Here is a 24,296-nt window from a genome sequence, read left to right on the forward strand (position 1 = left end):
TCACACATACGTTCGCGATCGATTCCGTCCAGATTCATCGATTGATTCTACATGAATAAAAATCGCAAACTAAAATTGTACACATAAACTGGAAAAATATTTAAATAATCAAGATATCATCTGTATTAAGAATTTTAAACCTTTTAAACTTAAAAGAGGTCTTTAATTAAATTCAATTTTATGCGGAGAGAATATATAAAAATCTAATACAATTTCTTATTTTCTATAAAATCGTCTAAGGGGTTTGATATAAATATATTAATATGTTTGCTATTAAATCATGCATTGTAGGATAAATTGATTGTGATCTTGAATTAAGATAAGTCTGTCGAATAGCCAGTAATTAACTCATCTCAACCAAAACGCTGAAAAGAAACAACTTATTCTATATAAATATAAATATAAATATAAATCAAGTTGTAATTATATATTCTTTGATTAATTGTACAAAGAATTATGACATAGATTTATCAAAAAGATACAGGTCTTAGAAAATTGCTATTGCATATCTGCGTATGATACAACGATTGCCGTCCAAATATCAAACGAGATAGCAATCTCTGTATCGTCTTGAATGTGTAGCTTCTTGTATAAAGAAGACAAAGTTACCTGAAATGCCGTTTGGACATATCTGTGGTATTTACCGCACACATATACACGTACTTATGCATAATATACTTAATATAATTATCATTTCGCATGTATTATCCATCATATAATCGCTATCGCGTAAGAAAATTTCTATCGTCATCTTAATTTTAACTCGATCGACGAAGAAATCGTGCTGTATCGCGCTATATCCTATATCTATCAAATCAAAAGCATCGCTTAATCGATGGTTATTATATTTAAAACTTGACTGTATGTTACGCGAATTAAAATATGAATGTTAAATGCATTGAAAATATTGGAATCGTGTAAATTTGGGGATTTTTTCTCATGTTAGTCTTCGTAAAAGAGAAACGTTTGCGTTAATCAATGTTGCGCAACATAATATCTGTTACGAAAAATACATGAGCGAATCTTAGGTCGATTTGTCATCTCTCCCTCAAAAAGGACTTGACAACGTGTGCATATCGGTGATTATTTTTCTTTTATATAATCTTCTTGCATTTGATAAGATCGATTATCAGGCGTCATCACTTAAATTTAAATCACGAGCGGGCAACACGAGCAGCTAAACGAGTTTAATGAGATTTAAAAGCTTGAGAAAGAAACGTCCTGAAACGCCGGGCTTGTTTTATTTCCTGCACTTATTAATTGCGCGATGTTATCAATTGTGCCCGATATTTATAATTATCTTCTATCTTTTGTCTATGATTCTCGTTCTCGTATGGCTTGAGAAAATTTTGTAGTAACCACGTAGTAACAAGCTTGTGGTCCTAAAGAAATTCATGCAACAATCCGTTCGATTTTTACTCAACCGTGACCGACTTGGCCAAGTTTCTCGGACAATCGACGTTGCAGCCACGCAAAACCGCAATATGGAAAGACAATAACTGCATGGGAATAACGGTGAGAATTCCTTGTAGGCAATCGACAGTTTTAGGTATCTCAAGAGCCCTATCGGCAAAAGCCTTCGTTTCCTCGTCCCCTTCCTCGCAGATAACAATAGGCTTACCGTCTCGCGCGGTAACTTGTTGAAGTGCATTCATGCATTTCTGCAAAATAAGTTATCCGATATACCAATATACCAACTATGCTGTATGCTACATTTTTATATCTCTTTTAAATTCGTCCTGTATAATGTACAAATAATGTACCCATGAGCGTAGCACGGATATTAAAATTTGCTTAATTAAACTTACCACGTAAACTGGATCTCTCATTACGATCATAATTACCGGCATGGAATCGTCAACGAGAGCTAACGGGCCATGTTTCAATTCACCGGCCATAATTCCTTCGCTGTGCATGTATGTCAATTCTTTTACTTTCTGCAAATATTTTAAAGTGTGTTACAAGTTAGAATTGGTCGCGCGTAGTAACTTATTATCGCTTCTCTCTTCTCGCGTACTTACGAGTGCACCTTCCATGCACGTAGCGAAATTGTATCCGCGCCCCATGATCAACAAGGACTTGTGTTGAAACAAAGACTTTGCTAGTTCCTTAACTTTATCGTCAAGCTTCAATACTTCGCGAATGAGATTATCGAGATTTTTCAAGCCTTTGATAATCTGGAAAATATGCGTAAGATATAATCACACTTTATTTAAAAAAAAAAACCACGTAAAATAAAATGTTAAACGTTAAACTCTAGGTGAACGTACCTGTAAGCGTCTCGCGCGAAGAGAGATTCTGTCCTCGCTCATTACCAGTGCAAACATCACGAGAGAGATGAATTGCGAGGTGTAAGCCTTAGTACTTGCTACACCGATCTCGGGACCGGCGTTGATATGCACGCCACAATGAGATTCGCGACAGATACTACTGCCGACCGTGTTAGTTATACCCACGATAAGAGCTCCGCGACTTTTGCAATAACGTAATGCCATTAACGTGTCAGCTGTCTCACCTGTTATTACGAATACAATAACTCAATCACAATCCAATAATTTTTATTACGTTAAAACGGCATTATTTGCGATATTTTGACTTGAATTTTCTTATCCGCTTATTTTTCACATTTTTATTATATAATTCTGCGTTAATCGTTTCGTGAAGCCTTACCCGATTGAGAAATGAAAAAGCAGACGTCGTCTCGAAAGACTGGCGTATTACGATCCAAAAAATCGGATGCGAGCTCAACCATTACTGGCAATTCTGTCAGTTCCTCGAGAAGCTGCCGCGTAGCTATGGCAGAATGATAGCTCGTACCGCAACCGATTAGCATGAGACGTCTGCATCTTTTGATCTCGGGAATGTAATCCTGAAAAAGTATATATATATATATTTTTTCCAATTTTTACCAGACTCTTTTCTCCCAAAACACTTTCGAAAAATTATATGCAAGAGTTACTTTAATTCCGCCTAAGGTGACTGAGTTGTCTTGAAAATTCAAGCGTCCTCTCATAGTGTTCACCACCGACTCTGGCTGCTCGAAAATCTCCTTCTGCATGAAGTAATCGTAATTGCCTTTCATGATCTGCTGGATCTCCATCTTCAGTGTCGTGATTTCGCGAGCGTGAGGATCATCCATGCAACGACGAAGACGATGAATACTCAGCGCGCCTTCTTTAACGGCTGCCACATCGTCATCCTATCGACATAATGCATGAGATAACTTTTTGCGATCTCGCCTAAAATTTGGTGTAACGTGCAACGGTCAATTCACACCTCTAAGAATATCACGCGATTCGTGTGCTCGATTATGGCACTCGCATCGGAAGCGAAGAAATATTCGACCTCCTTATCCTCAAGAGGTTGAAACTCGGATGTACTCTCGCTACGCGGAATCACCGGAAGTTCTGGATTTCTGCCATGCGGACGATGATCTACACAGAGATTGAACCGTTGTTCTATTTTACAAAGATATTAAAAAAGTCTATTTTTTAAGTAAAATATTAATTTTGCAACTTGAAATTCTTTTAGAATACATGGAAAAAATATCGTACAAACAATGGAAAATAAGATTCCACTGCAGAACTCTCCATTTTATTTAAAAACTTCTCGGGATAATAAGAGTAAAGCAAACATATACATATAGCAAACAATAGAGCATATGATAAAAAACCATCTACATTGCAATACTAATGATATTATCTATACTAAGGATATATATATCATATTTTTGTATATATATTATATGTACATAACATATTATACATACAAAATTTATTATTGCACGTATTATTGCGAATAGTACTTGTTTATTTTGCACCGAAGTTGTGTTAGTTATAAAAAAATCAAAGTTGATATCTAAAATGTTTAAGATAAAAATGGTTAATTATTAATTTCTCTCAATTATTGTTACAGTTGTGCTAAATTTATATTAGAGTTTCCGTTTTCTTATTGTAGCTACATTGAATTATGATGCCAAAAGCGAGAAATTATTTAAACTTTCTTTCTTACATTTTATTGAAATAAATTAGTTTTTTTTTGCATGCTACTATTGCTAGTACGCTCATTCGATAGTGTAGACAGGTAGGATATACCAAAAACTCTTTTTTCAATTCATAAATTAACAGCTGTAAATTACAAGTTTATCGTGAATTACTAGCTCTAAATTTTGATTAACTGTTACAAGATCTATTTTCGTTAAGAAGTGTAGAACGCATGCAGATTGAATTATATGTTTATTTGCTAATACGAGGTAACAACAAAGAGAGCTTTTGGCGATACCAAAAATCTAATTTATTTCGGCATAGAGCAAGAAAAGATTTCACGTTATTTCTCGTTTTTGATGTCATAAATCGATATGGCTATGCAGTAGAGAAAATAAGAGTATTGAGTTATTTGCTTGTTTTCTTCTAAGCCCCACACCAGTTTGGCGCAATATAATATCATAATGTAATGAATACATATATTGAATACGAACGGCAAAAATAGCGACTATTGTATTGTATTTAGATATTCATTCATATCTCGCAATCTTGAGGAATATTAATATTAATAATATCCAAATATGTTAATTAGCTCGCTGCGAGACAATGAGAATGATATCATCTCGACAACAAAACGAATAAAAATAATGCCATGATGTGATTGATAACGGTAACGACACTAAGGACGATCAAGGCACACGATCAACAACACTTAACGGAATATATACATATTCTTATCAAGTAGTAGGCATGGTATAGCGACAATTATTCGCTAACGATAACTATATAGTAGCGAATGAAAATTAACTATATGTATATCCCGAGAGTATGTTATATATTCCTCATCTACATTAATCGAACATTGGATAGGCAAAACTTGTTATAAGCGGAAAGTGGGAATAACTTGCAAATTATACACATTATAGGAAAGGTTATAGGTAGTATACGTACGGAAAGCGTAGCGCGATATACCGTCCATCATCTATCCATCCATCCATCCATCCATCGCCTTTATCCATAAAAGTCAGAAAGACGGCCAAGCGCTTGTAGTTAAAAATAACTGATTACATTTATTTACAACGAGCAAATCACAATTCACCGAGACAGTTAATCGGGCATAGAGAACAAGCGGAGAGAAGTTTAAACTTGATGTAAAGTATTACCTTGAGACGGTGCTTCACCTTCTGCACAGATTGGGACGCGGGAAGGAGGAAAACGAGAAAGAAAACAAAAACAATTAGCGCACAAATAATGCCACAACGGTAACAGCATAATGATCGATATAACGGCAAATATAAATTTAATGGAACGAATGAGTGCTGTGTGCGGTGTGCGGTACAAAGAGCGAGCATCAAGCGCGTGACGAGCATTAATTTATTTGAAAAATAATACGTATTAAATTTTTGGAGAAAAGATATCATTCTTTACTAATTTCTTCTAATATCTATCGTTAAAGATTATTTTAAAAAGAAAATTATTTTATATAAATTATTTTATTTTTTTTTATCTAAAAAAGTCTTATTTAGACATTATCTTAGAAATACAAAAATACTTGACATTAATTTTTATTATATACATGTACATGTATAAGACACGAGATCTTAACTTTCTTCATGTTATATGTTTATGTTTTTTTACAAACTTTTTCCAACTTACACATCGTGTAAAAGCCGCAGGTTCTTGTAAGTGTAAAATGTATTCGGTTTACCGTTTACATTGTTTTGAAGGCTAACGTCTTCTGTCAAGGGATTACTCGTTAATCCCTTAGATTTTTATGTTTAACAATTAGATAAAATTCATTGCACTATGTTAGCACTCGGTGACCAATAAAATCTTATAATCTTCAACATACTTCATCGCAATCATTGAAATTCATTTATTTCTGTCTATTAATTTTAAAAATATACGTACCAGGTGTCTTACTTTTAATGCCAAAACTTGCGCTCCTAAAGCCGCTTGAAAAAAATAAGTGCTATACGCTATCATGATAGCGTTCGTGGATTTGTAAGAAAAAAATTATAAAAGTCTCGTCTTGTAAGCAGGTTTGCGTTACAAAATGATTTATTTGGAATAAGAATAGACATATGCCAATTAGCGAGCGAATGAGAGCATGTGTTACTGTGTTAAAGCGAGAGAACGAACATTGGATAACAGCCCGTGAATGATAAGAAACTGAAGACGCGATCTCGAATACGACCGTCGAGATCGGCGATGTTAACAAGAAATTTTCACAAAAGACAATTCTACGTAAGAATCATACCGATTTAGGCATTCCTCAATCACTGGATCGTGCGACAGGAATAGAATAATGCATGCTCGACAGTGATTGTTCACAACAAAAATCGAAAATCGAATGGATCAATGCGATATGCACATCGACAAGAAACATTTCGATTTATCACATATAGATATCGTTGTACGAAGCCGTTTGTTTCGTTTTCTTATGCTCTCGTTACAGCGAGAGATTCAGTGCCAAGGACGGGAATCGAAATAAATTTAGTATAATAGAATGTATATTATACCTTTGTTTATTGCGCATTGAAGATCGTCTGACGGCGTGAAAAGTTGTAGAACATAACCGCAAGGTGTTCATGCAAAAGAAACACATATAATAATCCACATTAAACTCGTACGGAAAGAGAGCTTATATGCAATGCAATTTGCCAAAGTCTAAAGAAACAGACAACAAGTACTTGAATTAACAGTCATGCACCTACTCAAACTCTTTAACAATTACGATACTTATAGACAAAATGACAAAAAGGAGCAAAAGAAATATTGCAAGCATAAAAGTAAATATATTAATTGATTTCTATTTAATTATATCTATTATTATATTTAATTAATATTTAATAATATATATAAAGACTAACTCATGAAGACGCTAGTCTCTCGAGAAATTTTTTTTGTACAAATGAATACGCGTGATACTCTCTAATAGTCTAATACAATCGCAAGCATATGCAGCGATGTCTCTCTGATAAACGTTATCTCAATGAACATCGCGCAAAAAATTAACGCTGATATAATACATTCGATCAGTTGCAGTATGCGATATAATATTTAAGTACGAGATGTATGTGATAACATAAATAATGAAGCCAGATATAGTTTAGTCGCACGTGCGTGTTGATCTCCATATCGACTTGTGGTTTGAATTAATGGGGAAAAGCGCGCATGCTTATGTTAGTTAGTTATCAGTTATAGGTATTAGTCGCCTTTCTCTCGAACGTGGAATTATGTCGACACTGACAATTGACACTGCAGGTAGATTGGATAGATAAAGATAAAAGAGATCCTAGAGCAATATAATACAAACGTCTCTTCGTGCGTCTCCGCTGATTAATTATCGTGGAGACGCGTACCTAACGCTCTTTGCCTCTCGAGATATTAAAATAATTTATATTGATAAATACCAGACGATGCTGGATCGACAGTTTATTACGATCTCGATACCTATCGTTTGACATTAGGAATAACCCCTTGATTTCTGATAGTGGCGTAGATCGAAATTGGATCGATCTGCAATAATCAGACTTACCTTTTCCGTACAGAATAGGCACGTGATCAGTAGCCAGTCTCCTTTTCGTCTTGATACCAACGAGAAGCGGCGATCCTCGCCTCGTAGCTACGCACTCGCCTGGGAAATACTTGCTTTTGAAGCATAGCGCGAAAGCCCCTTCCTAAAATAATAATAATTTTTTTCGTTGTAATCTTACATTGGATTTATTATTTTGAACCTCTTGATAAAAGAAAATAGTGAAATAATTATAGAGCATTTTTCATTAAAGCATTTTCCATTAACGAGATATTCTATTTTCCTACGAAGAAAAGGGCTTTTGATTCATCCTTCCTCCGATATATTAATTAATTAGTAATTTTTTCTTACCAATTGCTGAACAACCTGCTCGACGAGCTCACGGAATGAATACGCGGGATGCTGTACCCAGAGATGGTGAATCAATTTAGCGATAATTTCAGTATCGGTATCGCTTTCGAATACGTATCCTCTCTGTTGCAGCAGAGTTTTAACTTCCTTGTAATTCGTCACGATACCTGCATTCAAGACAATCGTACAGAAAGAATCGAAAGAAAGATTTCGGAACGGGACGGATACATGGCACACATATACAATATTACGAGCATTACCATTATGAACAACGACGAAGGCGTGCTCGTTGTCAGAACGCTGAGGATGGGCATTTACCTCCGATGGAACACCGTGGGTCGCCCATCGTGTGTGAGCGATGCCGACGTGGCATTGAGTTTCCGACTCGAAGTCAAGATTGGTGCCTACGAATAAACATCGTTGATTTTTACATGACGACGAATGACAGGACCTTCGTGTATTTCTTTTTATGCGACAACGACAAAAGTGGTCGCGCGACGCGCAAGAAACGCGCCAAATGGTACCGCAAGTCTGAAAACTTCAGCCGGCACTTACGACAAAATATCTCCTCTTCGAGAGCCTTGACCTTTCCCTGCTTCTTAATAATCGAAATGTCCTTGCCATCCGCACTGTCGAGGGCGACGCCTGCAAAAAGGACACTGTGTGAAAGAATTCCTATGAACCAATACGGTGCAGATGTGTCGCCTCTTTTATTTATTCGCCGGGAAGCTCTCTTTCTTTCTCTTTTTCTTCGAACCATCGCATCGCGAATTAAAATGAAAACGAATGGAAAGAAATAGAGTGGCCAAATGGGATGCAGGTGGAATCTAACTTGGACGGCAGAAATTCTATCCTTTTACCACGGTGGATATTCAAGGACCTTCTCTCTCTCTGACACGACATTCAAAACTGCAAGTATCTATTTATATGTTGAGAAAGTGCATAACGCAAGAATGTTACACAATTGCATGTTTTCCTCATAATATATAAAGCGAAAAACCGTGAGAAAGATTACTCTTCGACCAGCTTCAGATATTTTATGAATTTTTCTTAAATATCTTGCATTTTTCTAGTATAAGGTATAGTCTATTAAAATGAATAGTCGTTGCTTTTCGTTGTTGCCTCATTTTTCTCTCCGTCTTTTTATCGCGAAATAATGCTTTCAACGCACGGCATTGTTTACATGAGCGGAAAGAGGATTTCGAGATTAGAAATATCGACTTACCTGCAGAATCATATCCGCGATATTCTAATCTCTTCAGGCCAACGACCAACAGCTCCAAGATCTCCTTTCTGCTCTTCGGCGTCAAGTAGTTTAGATAAGCGAAAATTCCTGGGAATTCAAACAAAAACACAATTACTACATATATACTCGGATTGTCAACCACGTGCGATAAAAACACAATTGGATTGAATTATCATTGACAGATATTATTGATAATGAGAGTCTATCTTCCATTAATGCTATGAATCATTTATTATTAATCAATAATCTTCATGTATCGCATAATGTCTAACGTATTGGACGACCATGAAATTTACGTGTTTGTGTTAATTGACATAATTAGATATAACTAACGATATGACGATATGATAGAAGTTTTTTTAATATCTATAATTCAATTTTTTCTTTTTAATTTAGCTACGTTTGTCTCTCTCGCTCTCCCCTCCCCGTTCCTCTCTATTTCTCTCAATACTGTTTTATCTGTATTATTTTATCGCATCGTGCAAGTTTTCTGTATCTTTGCACAGTTCAATTGCTCCGATAAGCATTATACATGCATTTACTTGACATATTTAATTTAGATCTATTGATTAATCACATATCTTTTATTATATTAATATACTTATTATATTAATATTTATATTAAGTATATTGATATTTACATATATTATATTAATATACATTATATTAATTCCGTTTATATTTTTTTATTTTTTTATTTTTTTTTCTAAATAATCGAATTTCTCTTTTCGCGATCTCTCACGACCTTCGGAATCGAGAGGCGGTGCTCAGTGGAATGAAGAGATGGCCTGTCACCTGGTGCGAATGTCTCTAATTTTATTTCTTATATTTGTTCTTGTATACTATTTATTTTAAAATACAACTATAAATTCGTTTTCCTATGACTTTTCTGCAAAATGTATTCGATCGACTAAAGAAAACTAAAAACATTTATGGTAGGCGACAACAGACCATCTCTTAATTTCATTGATCTCTGCACCGCCTCTTCATCCCGAAGATCGCATTCGTGAGAGAACGCAAAAAGATGAAAAACAATTTGATTTAATGGGAACGCAAAAAGATTGAGAAACATCGCAACGAAACCTTTCGTTTTATTCCTTTTTGTATTAACATGCTAGTTTCAGATATGCAAAAACACAAACTATATAGCTTGATCTTGGGAAATGACTAATCACAAAAATGTAGGAATTCCAGTTTCCTTTCTTTTTCTGATATTAAAAAAAAACAATCTTATTGGTTTTTTTATATTGAAAAAATTTTTCAAATATTGCAGCTTTGTTATATGTATATGTATATGTATATTGATATATTAATATTACAATTGAAATAATATTAAGAAAATCTTTCAAAGTTTAATACTATATAATATTAGAATCATACATATAATAATTATAGCATGCAAATATGATTTTAGTTGTTAAAATGTGAAGTTGGCATATAATTTAGAATATTTAGATTTAGATCAAGATAAAAGCAAAATATCAGTTATAAGTTTAGCATAGAAATTAAAAACATTAAATGTATGCCATTATCGGACATCATTCATCGACGATGCCGGACGTTATTATGGGACGTTACAAAAATGCAAAATGCAAAACAAAATGCCCGTGAACGTTTGCGAGGAACAGGGAAGGCCGGAGATCCCGGTTGGCCTAATGACGAGAGAGAACAGGTAATTCGAGATATAAGCGCGCCGGTGAAAGGGAAAGTTCATGCGCGTGAGGCTAAACGAAAGATTCGGTCATCAAGTCGCGGTTATCGCCACATTATCGCGGAGCAACCACGCGCGTCTTTATATGTATACACCGTCGAACTCCGAATAAGAATAGAAATCGTGTTTGGTCTATTCTAAACCAAAGGTTCTCCAAACCTTGCATCTTGTTTGGCTCAATTCAATTTGATTTATTTTCGATTTTTAATCAGAATCAGAAATCAATTTTATTTGTTCTTATTTGTAACAGAGAAAGAAAAAGGAAGGAAGAGAGAGAGAGAGAGGAATTCTTCTGTGTGTGATCGCTTTATAAAATTTTACATGTTCAATAAATCATCAATCAGTGATATTTCCGAAATTAAAACTTCTAATTTGGTGTTAATCGAGTTTAATCGAGTAATAATAATAAAATATCTAGCGGAACTAACATCATTTTACTTGCAAAACGCGGATATATACTACCTGGTAGAACAAAGTTTCTCTAATCTTATCGGCCAGTAATTTAATTTTTATTAACAGAACGAACTACGTGTTACAATTAGACTGCGCGATACGACTGGAATATATTGATTTAAGCGAGTAGTTTCAACGTATTCTTTTCACAAAACTATTCTGCTATTGTTTCAATGTACACAGATAGATATCCGATAGCATTATCGCGCGATGTGCTACAACAATTCATAGCCTCCCGATGCTAATCAGATGGAATTACATACGAATCAAGTGCAGTCAAGCACAATAGCGTACATTTCATAAATATATATTTTGTCTCATTGTATGTAATTCTGGTGAAACATAACATATTGTATAAAATTTGCCATCCACAATGTTGATATAGTATTTAACTCTCCAGTGAGCGCGTGAAAATTTGAAACGTAAAAGTGGTGTAAATTACACCCTACATTATTTATGCTATAAATTTAAATCAATTAATATTTTTTGTTTAATATTATCCATTGATGCACATATCTCAAAGTATATTAACAGGTTGAAACTTTAGCTGTAATGTTTTTTTTTTTCGATAATAGTCGGTTCTGTATTGAAATGAGTCCAGAACACTCATTTTTTACAAGATGTTGTAAGGGAGTGTAAGATACACTTCACGCGCCCACTGGAAGATTTAAAAAAGTTTCATAATTTAAACTTCTCTCGTAATAAATTTCATATTAGAACCCGACACACACACACACACAAAGAACCTCTCCCATTTCCAAGTAGGATTACTAATTCATGGCTGAGAATGACTGCAAACGAAATGCGATATCCAAGCACACTTTTTATTATACAGGAAAGATCTAATATTCATTTTGGACGCACTCGCGATTGTCCCACTTTTACTTCGGTTGATTTCACTCCGAAAGTTTCCTGGGTATTTTTGTAATTCCCCCTCCCCCCTAGATAAGCACGATTTAGCCGATTGCGATATAGACAAATTCTTTATAACTTTATTACATCTATAGGTACTTATTCATTAAAGAGTCGTCATCTTTCAAAATCGTAATTAACTCGGAAATAAAATTATCAATTCGGCATATCTGCATCGCCACTCGTCAGCAATGAAAATGCAGATACGTTCTACACTACGAGTACACAAGTAAATGTCGATGTGTATTATAACATGATCATATGAACAAACAACGATGCATCTGTTATCCTCGAGTATATCATTGACATAAGAATAAGATAAAAAATAACGGTGAAAGTAATATTAATAACTGACGCTTATCGAATATTATTTCTTTGCAACTTTATTAGTTTTAGCGATAAGGACTAAAATACTTTTTGCCTCGCAATATTAAGTAATAAAAGCAAAATACCTATGTTAAGACACGTCATTCTCTGAAAAATATCTACCGCGCATACCTCTATTATCTGCTGCAAGACTCTGTACCGTTATGAAACAGAAGATGATAAGTTCTGTATCTGCATTTTTATTTATCGATCATGCATCCCGTTTTATAGAGGAAGACTGCGCGAGATCAGCTTAAGCAAGACTTGAATTATACTGAGAACGATAAGAAAGTTCTTCCCGCTGTGTGTGATTGATATACGTCATACGAATATCCGAAGTGATCGCAAGAGTTTATTAGCAATTTTCCTTCTTTATTTGCGGAAATCAGCTGTAAAAGCGGTTTGATGTCGCGGATGATAAGAAGCCTAGCGATAAAGAAGCTCTTATCGAATAAAAACGCGGCAGTACTTGAAAATTTCCGGGTATACCGTATTCTTCTGAAAGCTAAAAGGCTGAAAGCGATTAATTCGAGAGACTTTTATCATTTTGCTCTATCGAAGCAATGTCATACATGATGATCATGCTTGGATTAATTGGACACATTGATTGGAGATAGTCTCATGACAAGGAATACACCCTTGGACAGTATTCTTTCCGAGTAATTCCATTAGAGGGGTATACCCCTTCCGTATCATATTGTCAATAACTAGCATTTTTCGCGTGCAATCATAGTCAATTACGTGCAATAATTGTATCTTGGACGGAAAAGCAGTACAAGTTGCGTTTTTTTTTCTTAACACAAAATTTAACTGTTTCATCACTAATCGAAATGCAACCGACGTACACAAACGAGACCGCGGTTGAACGACCAGACACTCCAGACAGTTGATGGATAATCGTGATATCGTCATCTAGCACGACGAACTTGGCCTTCCGACCTACTGACCACGATATTCTTCATATAAACGGCAATCGCACGGCAATCACACGGCAAACTCGATTGACGAGCAAATAACACGCACGCTGTTCGTTTATGTTTTTTTTTCTCCGGGTATAGACATCTATCCCTATTGAAACACAGTTTATTTCCTTCACTCTTTTAATTACTCTTTATTAGTCTTTAATTTACTCTTTAAATGTTACTCCACAAGCAGTTAAGCACAAAACTTACATCTATATAATATAATATAGCAAAAATTTACACATAAAAATTATATAATTATTATATACAAATTACTATATATTTATGTAATATTACATATACATATATAACAAAGTAAAGTAAGAATATCTCGTGATATATTAGAATAAAATACTGAATATAACACACACTATGTTAAATGATATATAATACCGAGTTCAGCATGCGTCCTCCAATAACCATCTAAATGTTCTAATACTTGAAACTTCCCGCTCGAGAATATATCTCGTAATTGAATTTATTCGTAGCAGTAAAATCTCGCGAGGCAAACAAACAGGAACGGGGAATCGGAGAGAAAGGAGTCGCGTATCCGAAGGTGGATATCTCTGTCGCGTCTAAATGTCATATGTAACTGTCCTGTGCTATGTTGCTGCAACCCTCTCGCCTCAGCTTCGCTCAGGTTCGCACACCACGAAAAAGAGACTCGACTTTCACTCGACACTGCGCCGAGCGCCGAGCGCCGAGCGCCGAGCGTCGTCGGCATCGTTTCGTGTATCAGAAATTACAATACGTATCACCACTACAAGTCATACGCCATGGTACAAGAGTATATTAGTTGTAGCGCAAGAACATGCTCAAATCATTTTCCTATTGAAGTCGATCTTTCGTCTTGAAGATACGCACAGTGACGGTAAAATATGCACAGATTTTCCAAGTGCTTGAATTATCAAGCTCGTTCCGAATTCCAAGCTCAAGCTTTAAATTAATCGCCCAAGCGTTTTGTGGCACCAAACTCCAAGATTTATGAAATAATTCAGAGTTTGCGTGGAAGAATTTAAGCTGATACTTGTAACACAAACTCGGCGAGAAAATCGAGAAATGATCTTATTTCGATCTTATGGAAAGATTCGTTTCTGCATGTACCTATTGTACATATAGATATGATCAATTCCATTAATTATAAGATTACGCTACAAAAAAAATATAAGAAAAATATAAGAAATCTAATTTAAAAAAGGCTTTCGTCGACTATCGGTGACACGATCGCGGATCGAAAATGTGACTCTGTGAAACTGCGAGACTTGCGCAAATCCTTTCGTAATCTCGTATAATGACTCTTCCGTGTTACACCATCTCCACCATCTCCATCTCGATCGATCGCGCCGAAATTTCGAATAAAAGTAACGTAAACTGTCGTAAAAATTCGTGAAATTGTTTCAAAACAAAAACTATCGCAAGAATTGAAGAACTTACGAGGTCAAATCCATTACAACTGCATAGTTTCGTGTGCGATGTTATCGATATCGTCTATGAACTATGAACTGGTATTTTGCTATAAATTAGTGATATGTACTGTGTCATTACTGTCATTACCAATCTTAAATATAATAAATTAGTACATCAACAATTTTCTATGTGATTGTATATATGTAGGTATATACATTTACATAATATATATACACGCATAAAAATTATAACGAAATTCTTATTATATATATATGTATGTATTAAAGATGATAGTTTTTACAAATGTCTGTACGCTAAAGTACATACGCTTTGCTATTTCCATAATTACAACTGACATTTTGTCTAAAACTAGAATACATTATCGCTCGGTGTTTACAAGTGACAAGCTGACAAGCTCTCTTGGCAGCACATGTATGTGTTTCCTTATTCGATCTCGTACTTCCGGTACCGAATGTTATCAATGTTATCATTATTGTAACATTTTCTCTTATCGTTTTGCAGAAGAGGATAATACATTTATCGGATTAGTGCATAAAAAAACGATGAATAGCGTCGATAATTGACTGACAGCGATCGGTTATATCGCGAATACTATGTTCATCTATCACTGATGATATCGGTGAAAACCAACATATTCAAACCCAGAAACGTAGAAACGATTAATAAAATTTATTTGTTCCATAAATAATACATACAATGTATATAATTGAATAATTGGGGTTCTGTTATTCTAGGACTTGTATACTCTGTCCAACGAGAGATCATGGTTGATCAAACATAAATAACTAAAGGGCACAGAGCCGCAACAAGGTGTCCGCGTTAAATTATTTTTATTTTTAATTGTGTTGGACAATATCTATTAAAAATAAAAATAATTTAACGCGAACATCTTGTTGCGGCTCTGTGCCCTATTGTGGCTATCGTTATTTATGTTTGATCAACCATGATCTCTCGTTGGACGCAGTATAGGTAAGATAATAGAAAATAGAACAATGGATAATTAGAAAGGAATACATGTTCAAATATGTGCACTGGCGATAAAATCAGTATTTTAATCAGTACATAAAATATTCACTGCATTATTTTCAAAATGCTTTCACTTGCAACGCTAAATGATAGCAAAATTAAAAGTATCTTATGTTAAGCGATAAGTGAAATTTATGCTATCGGAGTAATAATAATAATGTGTAAAATCAATCAGCGTTTCATAAGAAAACAAAAAATAATATTGTCTGTGCAATTTTTTCTCCCGACTGCTGCCAACCGAAGGTTAAATTTATTCTTGAATATGATAAATTTGGAGAGACAAATCTTTCTTCTTCTTTCGTGTACGTAGCTCGTGCGTAGCAATGAGCAATTCGATGATTACATACCGGCGTGGCGCGGCGCGGCGTGTAGAAACCAAAGAGTCTCGATATACACATATACGTGTACCGTGTACCACGCAGCTGGGCGTAATCTCGTCGCTTAATTCCACATGGTTGATGGTCGTTTTCCGAATCGGAGTATCCGACGGCAGTCGAATTGGACGCGATAACGACGCGATTCGACTTCGACATCGACACTTGCGCGTGGCCTGACAAAATCCACGCGTGTGTAACGTCACGTAATAAGTGGGCGTCAGGCGTGTACGAAGTGAATCGAATTCGTCACACATCGAGCGCGTCAAGCCGGTGGCCCGGTGCGGCCGGTGCGCGGTGGTGAAAGCCACGGCTGGCTACGGCGACGCGACGGTGCTAAAAATCGTTATGTTATGTACTTACCGCACATATTACCAAGGTTGCTCGCCTGCCACGTACGTAGAGACACGAGCAGAAGGCAAATGGAAAGACGGAGAGACAGATGGTGAAAAATTGATAGAGAAGTAGGAGCGAAACGTCACTCTCGCTAGCTAGATGTATCCGCGATGCGTGTGATGCGTGTGATGCGCGCTGTTCCGAAACACAGTCCGAGCCGTTCTGAGTTCTGAGTCGGTCTGAGCGGTGCGACAGCGTGCTCGCGGCTCTTATGACGTATGAACGGCCGTCGTCGTAGGCTCGCTCGCGCGCGCGCGTAGATACACGTGTGCACGTGAAAGTAGCGAGCTGTCAGCGCGGCCGCCGCGCCGCGCCGCCGCGGCGGTCCGGATCGCGCGCGCATACGTGTATGTATGTATGTAATACGTCTGCATACGTGACGTAGCTGCGAAGTGCGACTCCGGCCCGGCTGCCGGCACAGCGGCACTCCCATCAATATCAGTCCCATCACTCCCATCTTCCGGCAGTCCCGGTACGGGCGGCACGGCGCGGCGCGGGCGCACAGCGCGTGTGCTTTCACCGGCGCTGAAGCGCTGACCGGCCGGCATGTCCGAGTCCGAGCCGACTGAGCCAAGGCGCTTATCGATCGGCTCGTCCGATCACGGGCACAGGGAAACACATGCATTGTCAATAATCGTCATGAATTAACGTCGTCAATACTCTCTTCCTGTTCCTCGATCAGCCGCAAATCAGCAACTCATCGTAGCTACGCGTCGCGGCGAATGGCGGCGAATCCGCGAATGGGGCGAGATCGAAGAAGACTCTTCGGTTGAGTTCACCGAAATTCGGTTACCACCGCGTTCGCGCCTCGCGGTCCGCGGTCGGCGTGGTCCGCGTGCAGAGATGCAGAGTACGCTACTTGACGGGGAATACCAGAGAGAAGGATGAGAGGCGCAATGACGGCGATTTTCTTGGGACGCTTTTGCTAGGCCGTACAGTAGCGCCACACATCCACTTTCAGGAATTGGAACTACGAGTCACATCTACTTTTCGATACTGTCGATGAATTTGATTCATGTCCGTGCTATGTATACATCCACTTTTCGATATTGTCGGTCTTTGGCCGGTATTCATAGTCGGTTCTTGTGTTTAAGACCATCTTAAGTACAATCTTAGGGCCTAAGCAGAATGTCTGTCTTATAACCAAGGGGATCCTGGAGTGACAGCGACAAGGCATAATCGGTCTAAGCAATATCTTTGAATTGGCTGAACAGAATGGAAAATCCTTTTACACGATTAAAGTACGCACAAAAATGTAGAGGGCTGTACATGATTATATCTGATAAACTAAAAAAATTATTTTTATAAATATTGTCTTCACCTGACGACAATATTTGCTTTATACAAAAATTCTGCAGTTTTTCTATAGAAAATAGTGATGCAGCCTTCTACAAAAAACTGTCAGGAATAATATCGTGCAATTAGAAGTAAGATTTAAAGCCTAAAAAAAGATATCTATTACTTACAAGGGAACCTCGCGAACTGGAAAATTCTGATTTTAATGAAACTTTCCACACATGTAGGGGGAGTAAAAAGATGAATTTAGATATTTTTTGTAGCTGCCCAAAAACGGTTTTAAGGGGTGAAACCACTGCTTATATGTAGAGCGGTTTTTTGCTTTTCTCGATATATCTCGAAAAATATTTGAGATATCAAAAAATGTTTCTCATAAAAGTTTTACAGTAAAATCTCCTCTATTCGACAACATTAATAATATTTTTTAAAAATAATTTTTTAAACAAAATTTTGATTAAAAATTAAATAAAATTTTTTTTTGAAATTTTATTAATGTGGTTGAATAAAGATGTTTTTACCATAAAACTTTTATTTGAAACATTTTTTGATGTCTTGAATACTTTCCAAATATATCGAGAAAAACAAAAAGCCGCTCTACATATAAAGGGTGATTTCACCCTTTAGAACCATTTTTTGGCAGCAACAAAAAATTTATAAATTCATCTTTTTACCCCCCCCCCCCTGCCCTCCTACATGTGTGCAAAGTTTTATAATAAGAACATTTATGTGTATTTAACCGCAACGAATAATTTTTCAAAAATTTATTTATTTTTGCATCTTTTATTTAAAAAAATATCTGTTGCGTGCGTTATTTAATAAAATTGTAAAATGAAGATACTTTTATCCTGAATGTACTTATAATTCTTTAAACAATATCGTAACAATTTTAAATATGAAAAATTACTGCAAAATATCTTCACGTACAACGTAAAGTATCTCATAAACTATGAATGGGACAATTTGAACTAGCTTATAATAATCCTACTCATGTCCTAATCATCCACAGAAGTTTTGTCAAAAAATCTCCCTCTCGTGGTGTGCCACCTTGCCCGTGGTGAGAGGGCTCCCTGTATCAACGATCCACTGGGGCAGTACCTTCGGCTTTACCGAAGGGAGGGCCCGGTGGGGAGGTACAGGGTCTAAGAGCACACCGTACCCTCCTCCCAGTTCGCTGGGAGTGAAGGGTACAATGGGGTCCGGCGCTCCCGTCGCGTTGTCTGCGTAGCGACACCCCACGCTTAGAAAGTTAGGCGTGTAAGTAATCGCGTCGCGTCGTGTCTGCTTATGCCCGTATCAGACTACGGATTGGGATTGAGATTGGATTGAAATTTGACCAATCAGAGCAAAGTTTACTAAACTTGAGATTAGTTTTCTCTGTTCTGATTGATTAAATTTCAATCCAATCTCAATCCCAATCCATAGTCTGATACGGGCTTTAGCGACACCCACGGGCTAGTTAGGCTAATATTAAGTAATCGCGTCGCGTCGCATCGTGTCTGCTTAGCGACACCCACGGGCTAGTTAGGCTAATATTAAGTAATCGCGTCGCGTCGCATCGTGTCTGCTTAGCGACACCCACGGGCTAGTTAGGCTAATATTAAGTAATCGCGTCGCGTCGCATCGTGTCTGCTTAGCGACACCCACGGGCTAGTTAGGCTAATATTAAGTAATCGCGTCGCGTCGCATCGTGTCTGCTTAGCGACACCCACGGGCTAGTTAGGCTAATATTAAGTAATCGCGTCGCGTCGCATCGTGTCTGCTTAGCGACACCCACGGGCTAGTTAGGCTAATATTAAGTAATCGCGTCGCGTCGCATCGTGTCTGCTTAGCGACACCCACGGGCTAGTTAGGCTAATATTAAGTAATCGCGTCGCGTCGCATCGTGTCTGCTTAGCGACACCCACGGGCTAGTTAGGCTAATATTAAGTAATCGCGTCGCGTCGCATCGTGTCTGCTTAGCGACACCCACGGGCTAGTTAGGCTAATATTAAGTAATCGCGTCGCGTCGCATCGTGTCTGCTTAGCGACACCCACGGGCTAGTTAGGCTAATATTAAGTAATCGCGTCGCGTCGCATCGTGTCTGCTTAGCGACACCCACGGGCTAGTTAGGCTAATATTAAGTAATCGCGTCGCGTCGCATCGTGTCTGCTTAGCGACACCCACGGGCTAGTTAGGCTAATATTAAGTAATCGCGTCGCGTCGCATCGTGTCTGCTTAGCGACACCCACGGGCTAGTTAGGCTAATATTAAGTAATCGCGTCGCGTCGCATCGTGTCTGCTTAGCGACACCCACGGGCTAGTTAGGCTAATATTAAGTAATCGCGTCGCGTCGCATCGTGTCTGCTTAGCGACACCCACGGGCTAGTTAGGCTAATATTAAGTAATCGCGTCGCGTCGCATCGTGTCTGCTTAGCGACACCCACGGGCTAGTTAGGCTAATATTAAGTAATCGCGTCGCGTCGCATCGTGTCTGCTTAGCGACACCCACGGGCTAGTTAGGCTAATATTAAGTAATCGCGTCGCGTCGCATCGTGTCTGCTTAGCGACACCCACGGGCTAGTTAGGCTAATATTAAGTAATCGCGTCGCGTCGCATCGTGTCTGCTTAGCGACACCCACGGGCTAGTTAGGCTAATATTAAGTAATCGCGTCGCGTCGCATCGTGTCTGCTTAGCGACACCCACGGGCTAGTTAGGCTAATATTAAGTAATCGCGTCGCGTCGCATCGTGTCTGCTTAGCGACACCCACGGGCTAGTTAGGCTAATATTAAGTAATCGCGTCGCGTCGCATCGTGTCTGCTTAGCGACACCCACGGGCTAGTTAGGCTAATATTAAGTAATCGCGTCGCGTCGCATCGTGTCTGCTTAGCGACACCCACGGGCTAGTTAGGCTAATATTAAGTAATCGCGTCGCGTCGCATCGTGTCTGCTTAGCGACACCCACGGGCTAGTTAGGCTAATATTAAGTAATCGCGTCGCGTCGCATCGTGTCTGCTTAGCGACACCCACGGGCTAGTTAGGCTAATATTAAGTAATCGCGTCGCGTCGCATCGTGTCTGCTTAGCGACACCCACGGGCTTCGAAAGTTAGTTAGGCTACAAACTTATCGCGTCGCGTTATTGTCTGCTTAGCGACACCCCCGGCTTCGAAAGTTAGTTAGGCTACAAACTTATCGCGTCGCGTTGTCTGCGGAACGACACCACGCTTACAAAGTTACTTACGGGGAGCGCGCTTTTAGCGCTATAAGCGTGCTCTGTCTTTGTTCAACTTTCAGTAAGTAACAGAGATAGAATGACGTTGTCAGCGCTGATAGCGTCTCCCCGAACGCTTTAATCGAATCGTTCATTTGAATGTTTCAGAAAATAACGACGCAGAAGATGACATCGGAGCAGCGAGGGAATCCTGCGAAGCTGACATCCCAAGCAGCCTGAGAGGAGGAGGAGGCCTAGGATAGGCATCGGGCATCAGCGTACCAACACTTCTGGTAAGTGTTACTTTTTATTTTTTTTTAAGATATTATAGAATCCCTCTTTGTGCTTATTCAGTTCCTACATTAAACCATGTTTTAAAATATAAATTAGTAAAAAGAAATATTTTGAAAAATTTGATTCAAGTTGATTCTAACGTAGAAACCTTTTTCGAAGGTGTAATTTAAAATATAATATTAATCTGAATAACGAATAAGATGTTCGATGCGCGTGACACGTATTTAATCGATTCGATTATTTTTATGTTACAGAAAATATCCGCGCTGGAAGGAGCATCATCTTCGCATCGAGGAACCACGAGTGACATCCCGAGCAGCCTGAGAGGAGGAGGAGGCCTAGGATAGGCATCGGGCATCAGCGTACCAACACTTCTGGTAAGTGTTACTTTTTATTTTTTTTTTAAGATATTATAGAATCCCTCTTTGTGCTTATTCAGTTCCTACATTAAACCATGTTTTAAAATATAAATTAGTAAAAAGAAATATTTTGAAAAATTTGATTCAAGTTGATTCTAACGTAGAAACCTTTTTCGAAGGTGTAATTTAAAATATAATATTAATCTGAATAACGAATAAGATGTTCGATGCGCGTGACACGTATTTAATCGATTCGATTATTTTTATGTTACAGAAAATATCCGCGCTGGAAGGAGCATCATCTTCGCATCGAGGAACCACGAGTGACATCCCGAGCAGCCTGAGAGGAGGTGGAGGCCTGGAAGAGGCATCAGGCGCCGGCGGAACAACATGCGGTAAATATAATTGGTTTATACATATTGTGTCTTTCGCGGAAAGTTTAACCAATCGGTTTTTCAATCGAATAGTAAAGATAGTCAGAGAGTAGAAATTAAAAAAGAGTTTAATTTTTTAAATTCTATTTTGAATTCTTGTGTTCAATAAATAGAGTATACTTTCAAGAAATTAAACGTTATATTTTTATTAAATTGATTTAACGAAATAAAATATAGAATTCCGTGTTTTACGTTCGGTAATTATTTTTGAAATACAGACTGTCTCTTTTCTTCCCTGCTCTAATCTGGATTATATGTTTGATTGTTACAGAATCATCGTAGCGACGTTGCAGATACAGCTCCGCTGCTGCGCATCGGTGTCGGTGAGTTTTAGCGTAGGGAAGTGTGGAGAAATAAGCGTAGGTAGGGACTTAGTTAAAACGTAGGTAGGGAATAATTTTTAATTATTTTCAGTAATTACATTCCCATTAAGCGAGAAAGGTCAAGAAACATTTCGACTATATTGCAACAACGTCGTAAAATTAATGCAATATAGCCGAAATGGTTTCTTGATTTTTCTTGCTTAATGGCAATGAAATCACACTGCATTGCCACGAGTCTCAATGTGGCTCGAGACTCCTAGCTGACCCGGAGATGGAAGTGGATTTTGTGGCCTGAAGCGCTTAAAAGAAAGTGGTGAGTGTAATTCATTTTCACGTACTATGTCACTTATGTCATAAAATTTTCTATCTCTTCTGTCTTTACTTAATCGAATCCTTCATTTGAATGTTTCAGAAAATAACGACGCAGAAGATGACATCGGAGCAGCGAGGGAATCCTGCGAAGCTGACATCCCGAGCAGCCTGAGAGGAGGAGGAGGCCTAGGATAGGCATCGGGCATCGGCGTACCAACACTTCTGGTAAGTGTTACTTTTTATTTTTTTTTAAGATATTATAGAATCCCTCTTTGTGCTTATTCAGTTCCTACATTAAACCGTGTTTCGGAATTTAAATTAGTAAAAAAAAATATTTTGAAAAATTTGATTCAAGTTGATTCTAACGTAGAAACCTTTTTCGAAGAAGTAATTTAAAATATAATATTAATCTGAATAACGAATAAGATGTTCGATGCGCGTGACACGTATTTAATCGATTCGATTATTTTTATGTTACAGAAAATATCCGCGCGGGAAGGAGCATCATCTTCGCATCGAGGGAACACGAGTGACATCCCGAGCAGCCTGAGAGGAGGTGGAGGCCTGGAAGAGGCATCAGGCGCGCGGCGGAACAACATGCGGTAAATATAATTGGTTTATACATATTGTGTCTTTCGCGGAAAGTTTAACCAATCGGTTTTTCAATCGAATAGTAAAGATAGTCAGAGAGTAGAAATTAAAAAAGAGTTTAATTTTTTAAATTCTATTTTGAATTCTTGTGTTCAATAAATAGAGTATACTTTCAAGAAATTAAACGTTATATTTTTATTAAATTGATTTAACGAAATAAAATATAGAATTCCGTGTTTTACGTTCGGTAATTATTTTTGAAATACAGACTGTCTCTTTTCTTCCCTGCTCTAATCTAGATTATATGTTTGATTGTTACAGAATCATCGTAGCGACGTTGCAGATACAGCTCCGCTGCTGCGCATCGGTGTCGGTGAGTTTTAGCGTAGGGAAGTGTGGAGAAATAAGCGTAGGTGGTCCGGACTCGCACCAGGGGCAAAGTCTGTAATGTGATTTAGTCCGGACTCAATCCTAGGGGCAAAGTCTGTCGGTAAGGGGCAAAGTCTGTCGGTAATCAAAGCACGGAAATGCTGGTCTCGACTTTTGAGGGGCCATTGGCTATCTGTCTTAATCTGTGGGAATACGGTGATAGGGATAGGCTTCGGGTGGCGGGTGGCCGGTAAAGCTGATCCGAAATTCGAGTTCCGACTGTTCCGAGACCTGAGCGAGTTTGATAACGTAGACTCTAATTGCGCATTATTGCGCCACGGACCACGGACGCCGCGTGTTCGACGTGATACTGCTAGATGG

The 24,296-nt window shown here is 37.9% G+C and overlaps 1 protein-coding gene and 1 long non-coding RNA gene across 8 annotated transcripts; one reads left to right on the forward strand and one right to left on the reverse strand.

Moving 5' to 3' along the window:
• Window positions 1-412: 412 nt before the first annotated feature.
• Window positions 413-17,078, reverse strand: LOC139772882 (glutamine:fructose-6-phosphate aminotransferase 1). Of its 5 annotated transcripts, XM_071706893.1 has the most exons (15): window positions 16,714-17,078; window positions 9,098-9,205; window positions 8,428-8,517; window positions 8,133-8,276; window positions 7,873-8,039; window positions 7,525-7,666; window positions 6,506-6,532; window positions 5,147-5,167; window positions 3,277-3,434; window positions 2,960-3,199; window positions 2,671-2,869; window positions 2,271-2,515; window positions 2,022-2,177; window positions 1,809-1,937; window positions 413-1,661 (listed from the first exon to the last, which is right to left on the reverse strand). In XM_071706893.1, exons 1-15 carry the CDS (start codon window positions 16,718-16,720, stop codon window positions 1,416-1,418), a joined length of 2,079 nt encoding a protein of 692 aa, XP_071562994.1. In that variant the 5' UTR covers window positions 16,721-17,078; the 3' UTR covers window positions 413-1,415. The 5 variants fall into 5 exon arrangements, with proteins under 5 accessions (XP_071562994.1, XP_071562996.1, XP_071562995.1 ...); XM_071706895.1 differs by lacking the exon at window positions 6,506-6,532 and having other exon boundaries at window positions 16,714-17,077; XM_071706894.1 differs by lacking the exon at window positions 5,147-5,167 and having other exon boundaries at window positions 16,714-17,077.
• A 3,953-nt stretch (window positions 17,079-21,031) lies between these two features.
• Window positions 21,032-24,125, forward strand: LOC139772884 (uncharacterized). Of its 3 annotated transcripts, XR_011718220.1 has the most exons (7): window positions 21,032-21,526; window positions 21,782-21,904; window positions 22,161-22,281; window positions 22,592-22,956; window positions 23,056-23,180; window positions 23,436-23,557; window positions 23,868-24,125. It is a non-coding gene; the product is annotated as an uncharacterized lncRNA (long non-coding RNA). The 3 variants fall into 3 exon arrangements; XR_011718219.1 differs by lacking the exon at window positions 21,032-21,526 and having other exon boundaries at window positions 21,574-21,904; window positions 23,868-24,124; XR_011718218.1 differs by lacking the exons at window positions 21,032-21,526; window positions 21,782-21,904 and having other exon boundaries at window positions 21,953-22,281; window positions 23,868-24,123.
• The last annotated feature ends 171 nt before the right edge of the window (window positions 24,126-24,296 follow it).

Source organism: Temnothorax nylanderi, unplaced genomic scaffold, assembly GCF_030848795.1.
Source record: "Temnothorax nylanderi isolate EJ_2023f unplaced genomic scaffold, tnyl_v1.0 TNYL_tig0054_pilon, whole genome shotgun sequence".
Classification (NCBI taxonomy): domain Eukaryota; kingdom Metazoa; phylum Arthropoda; class Insecta; order Hymenoptera; family Formicidae; genus Temnothorax; species Temnothorax nylanderi.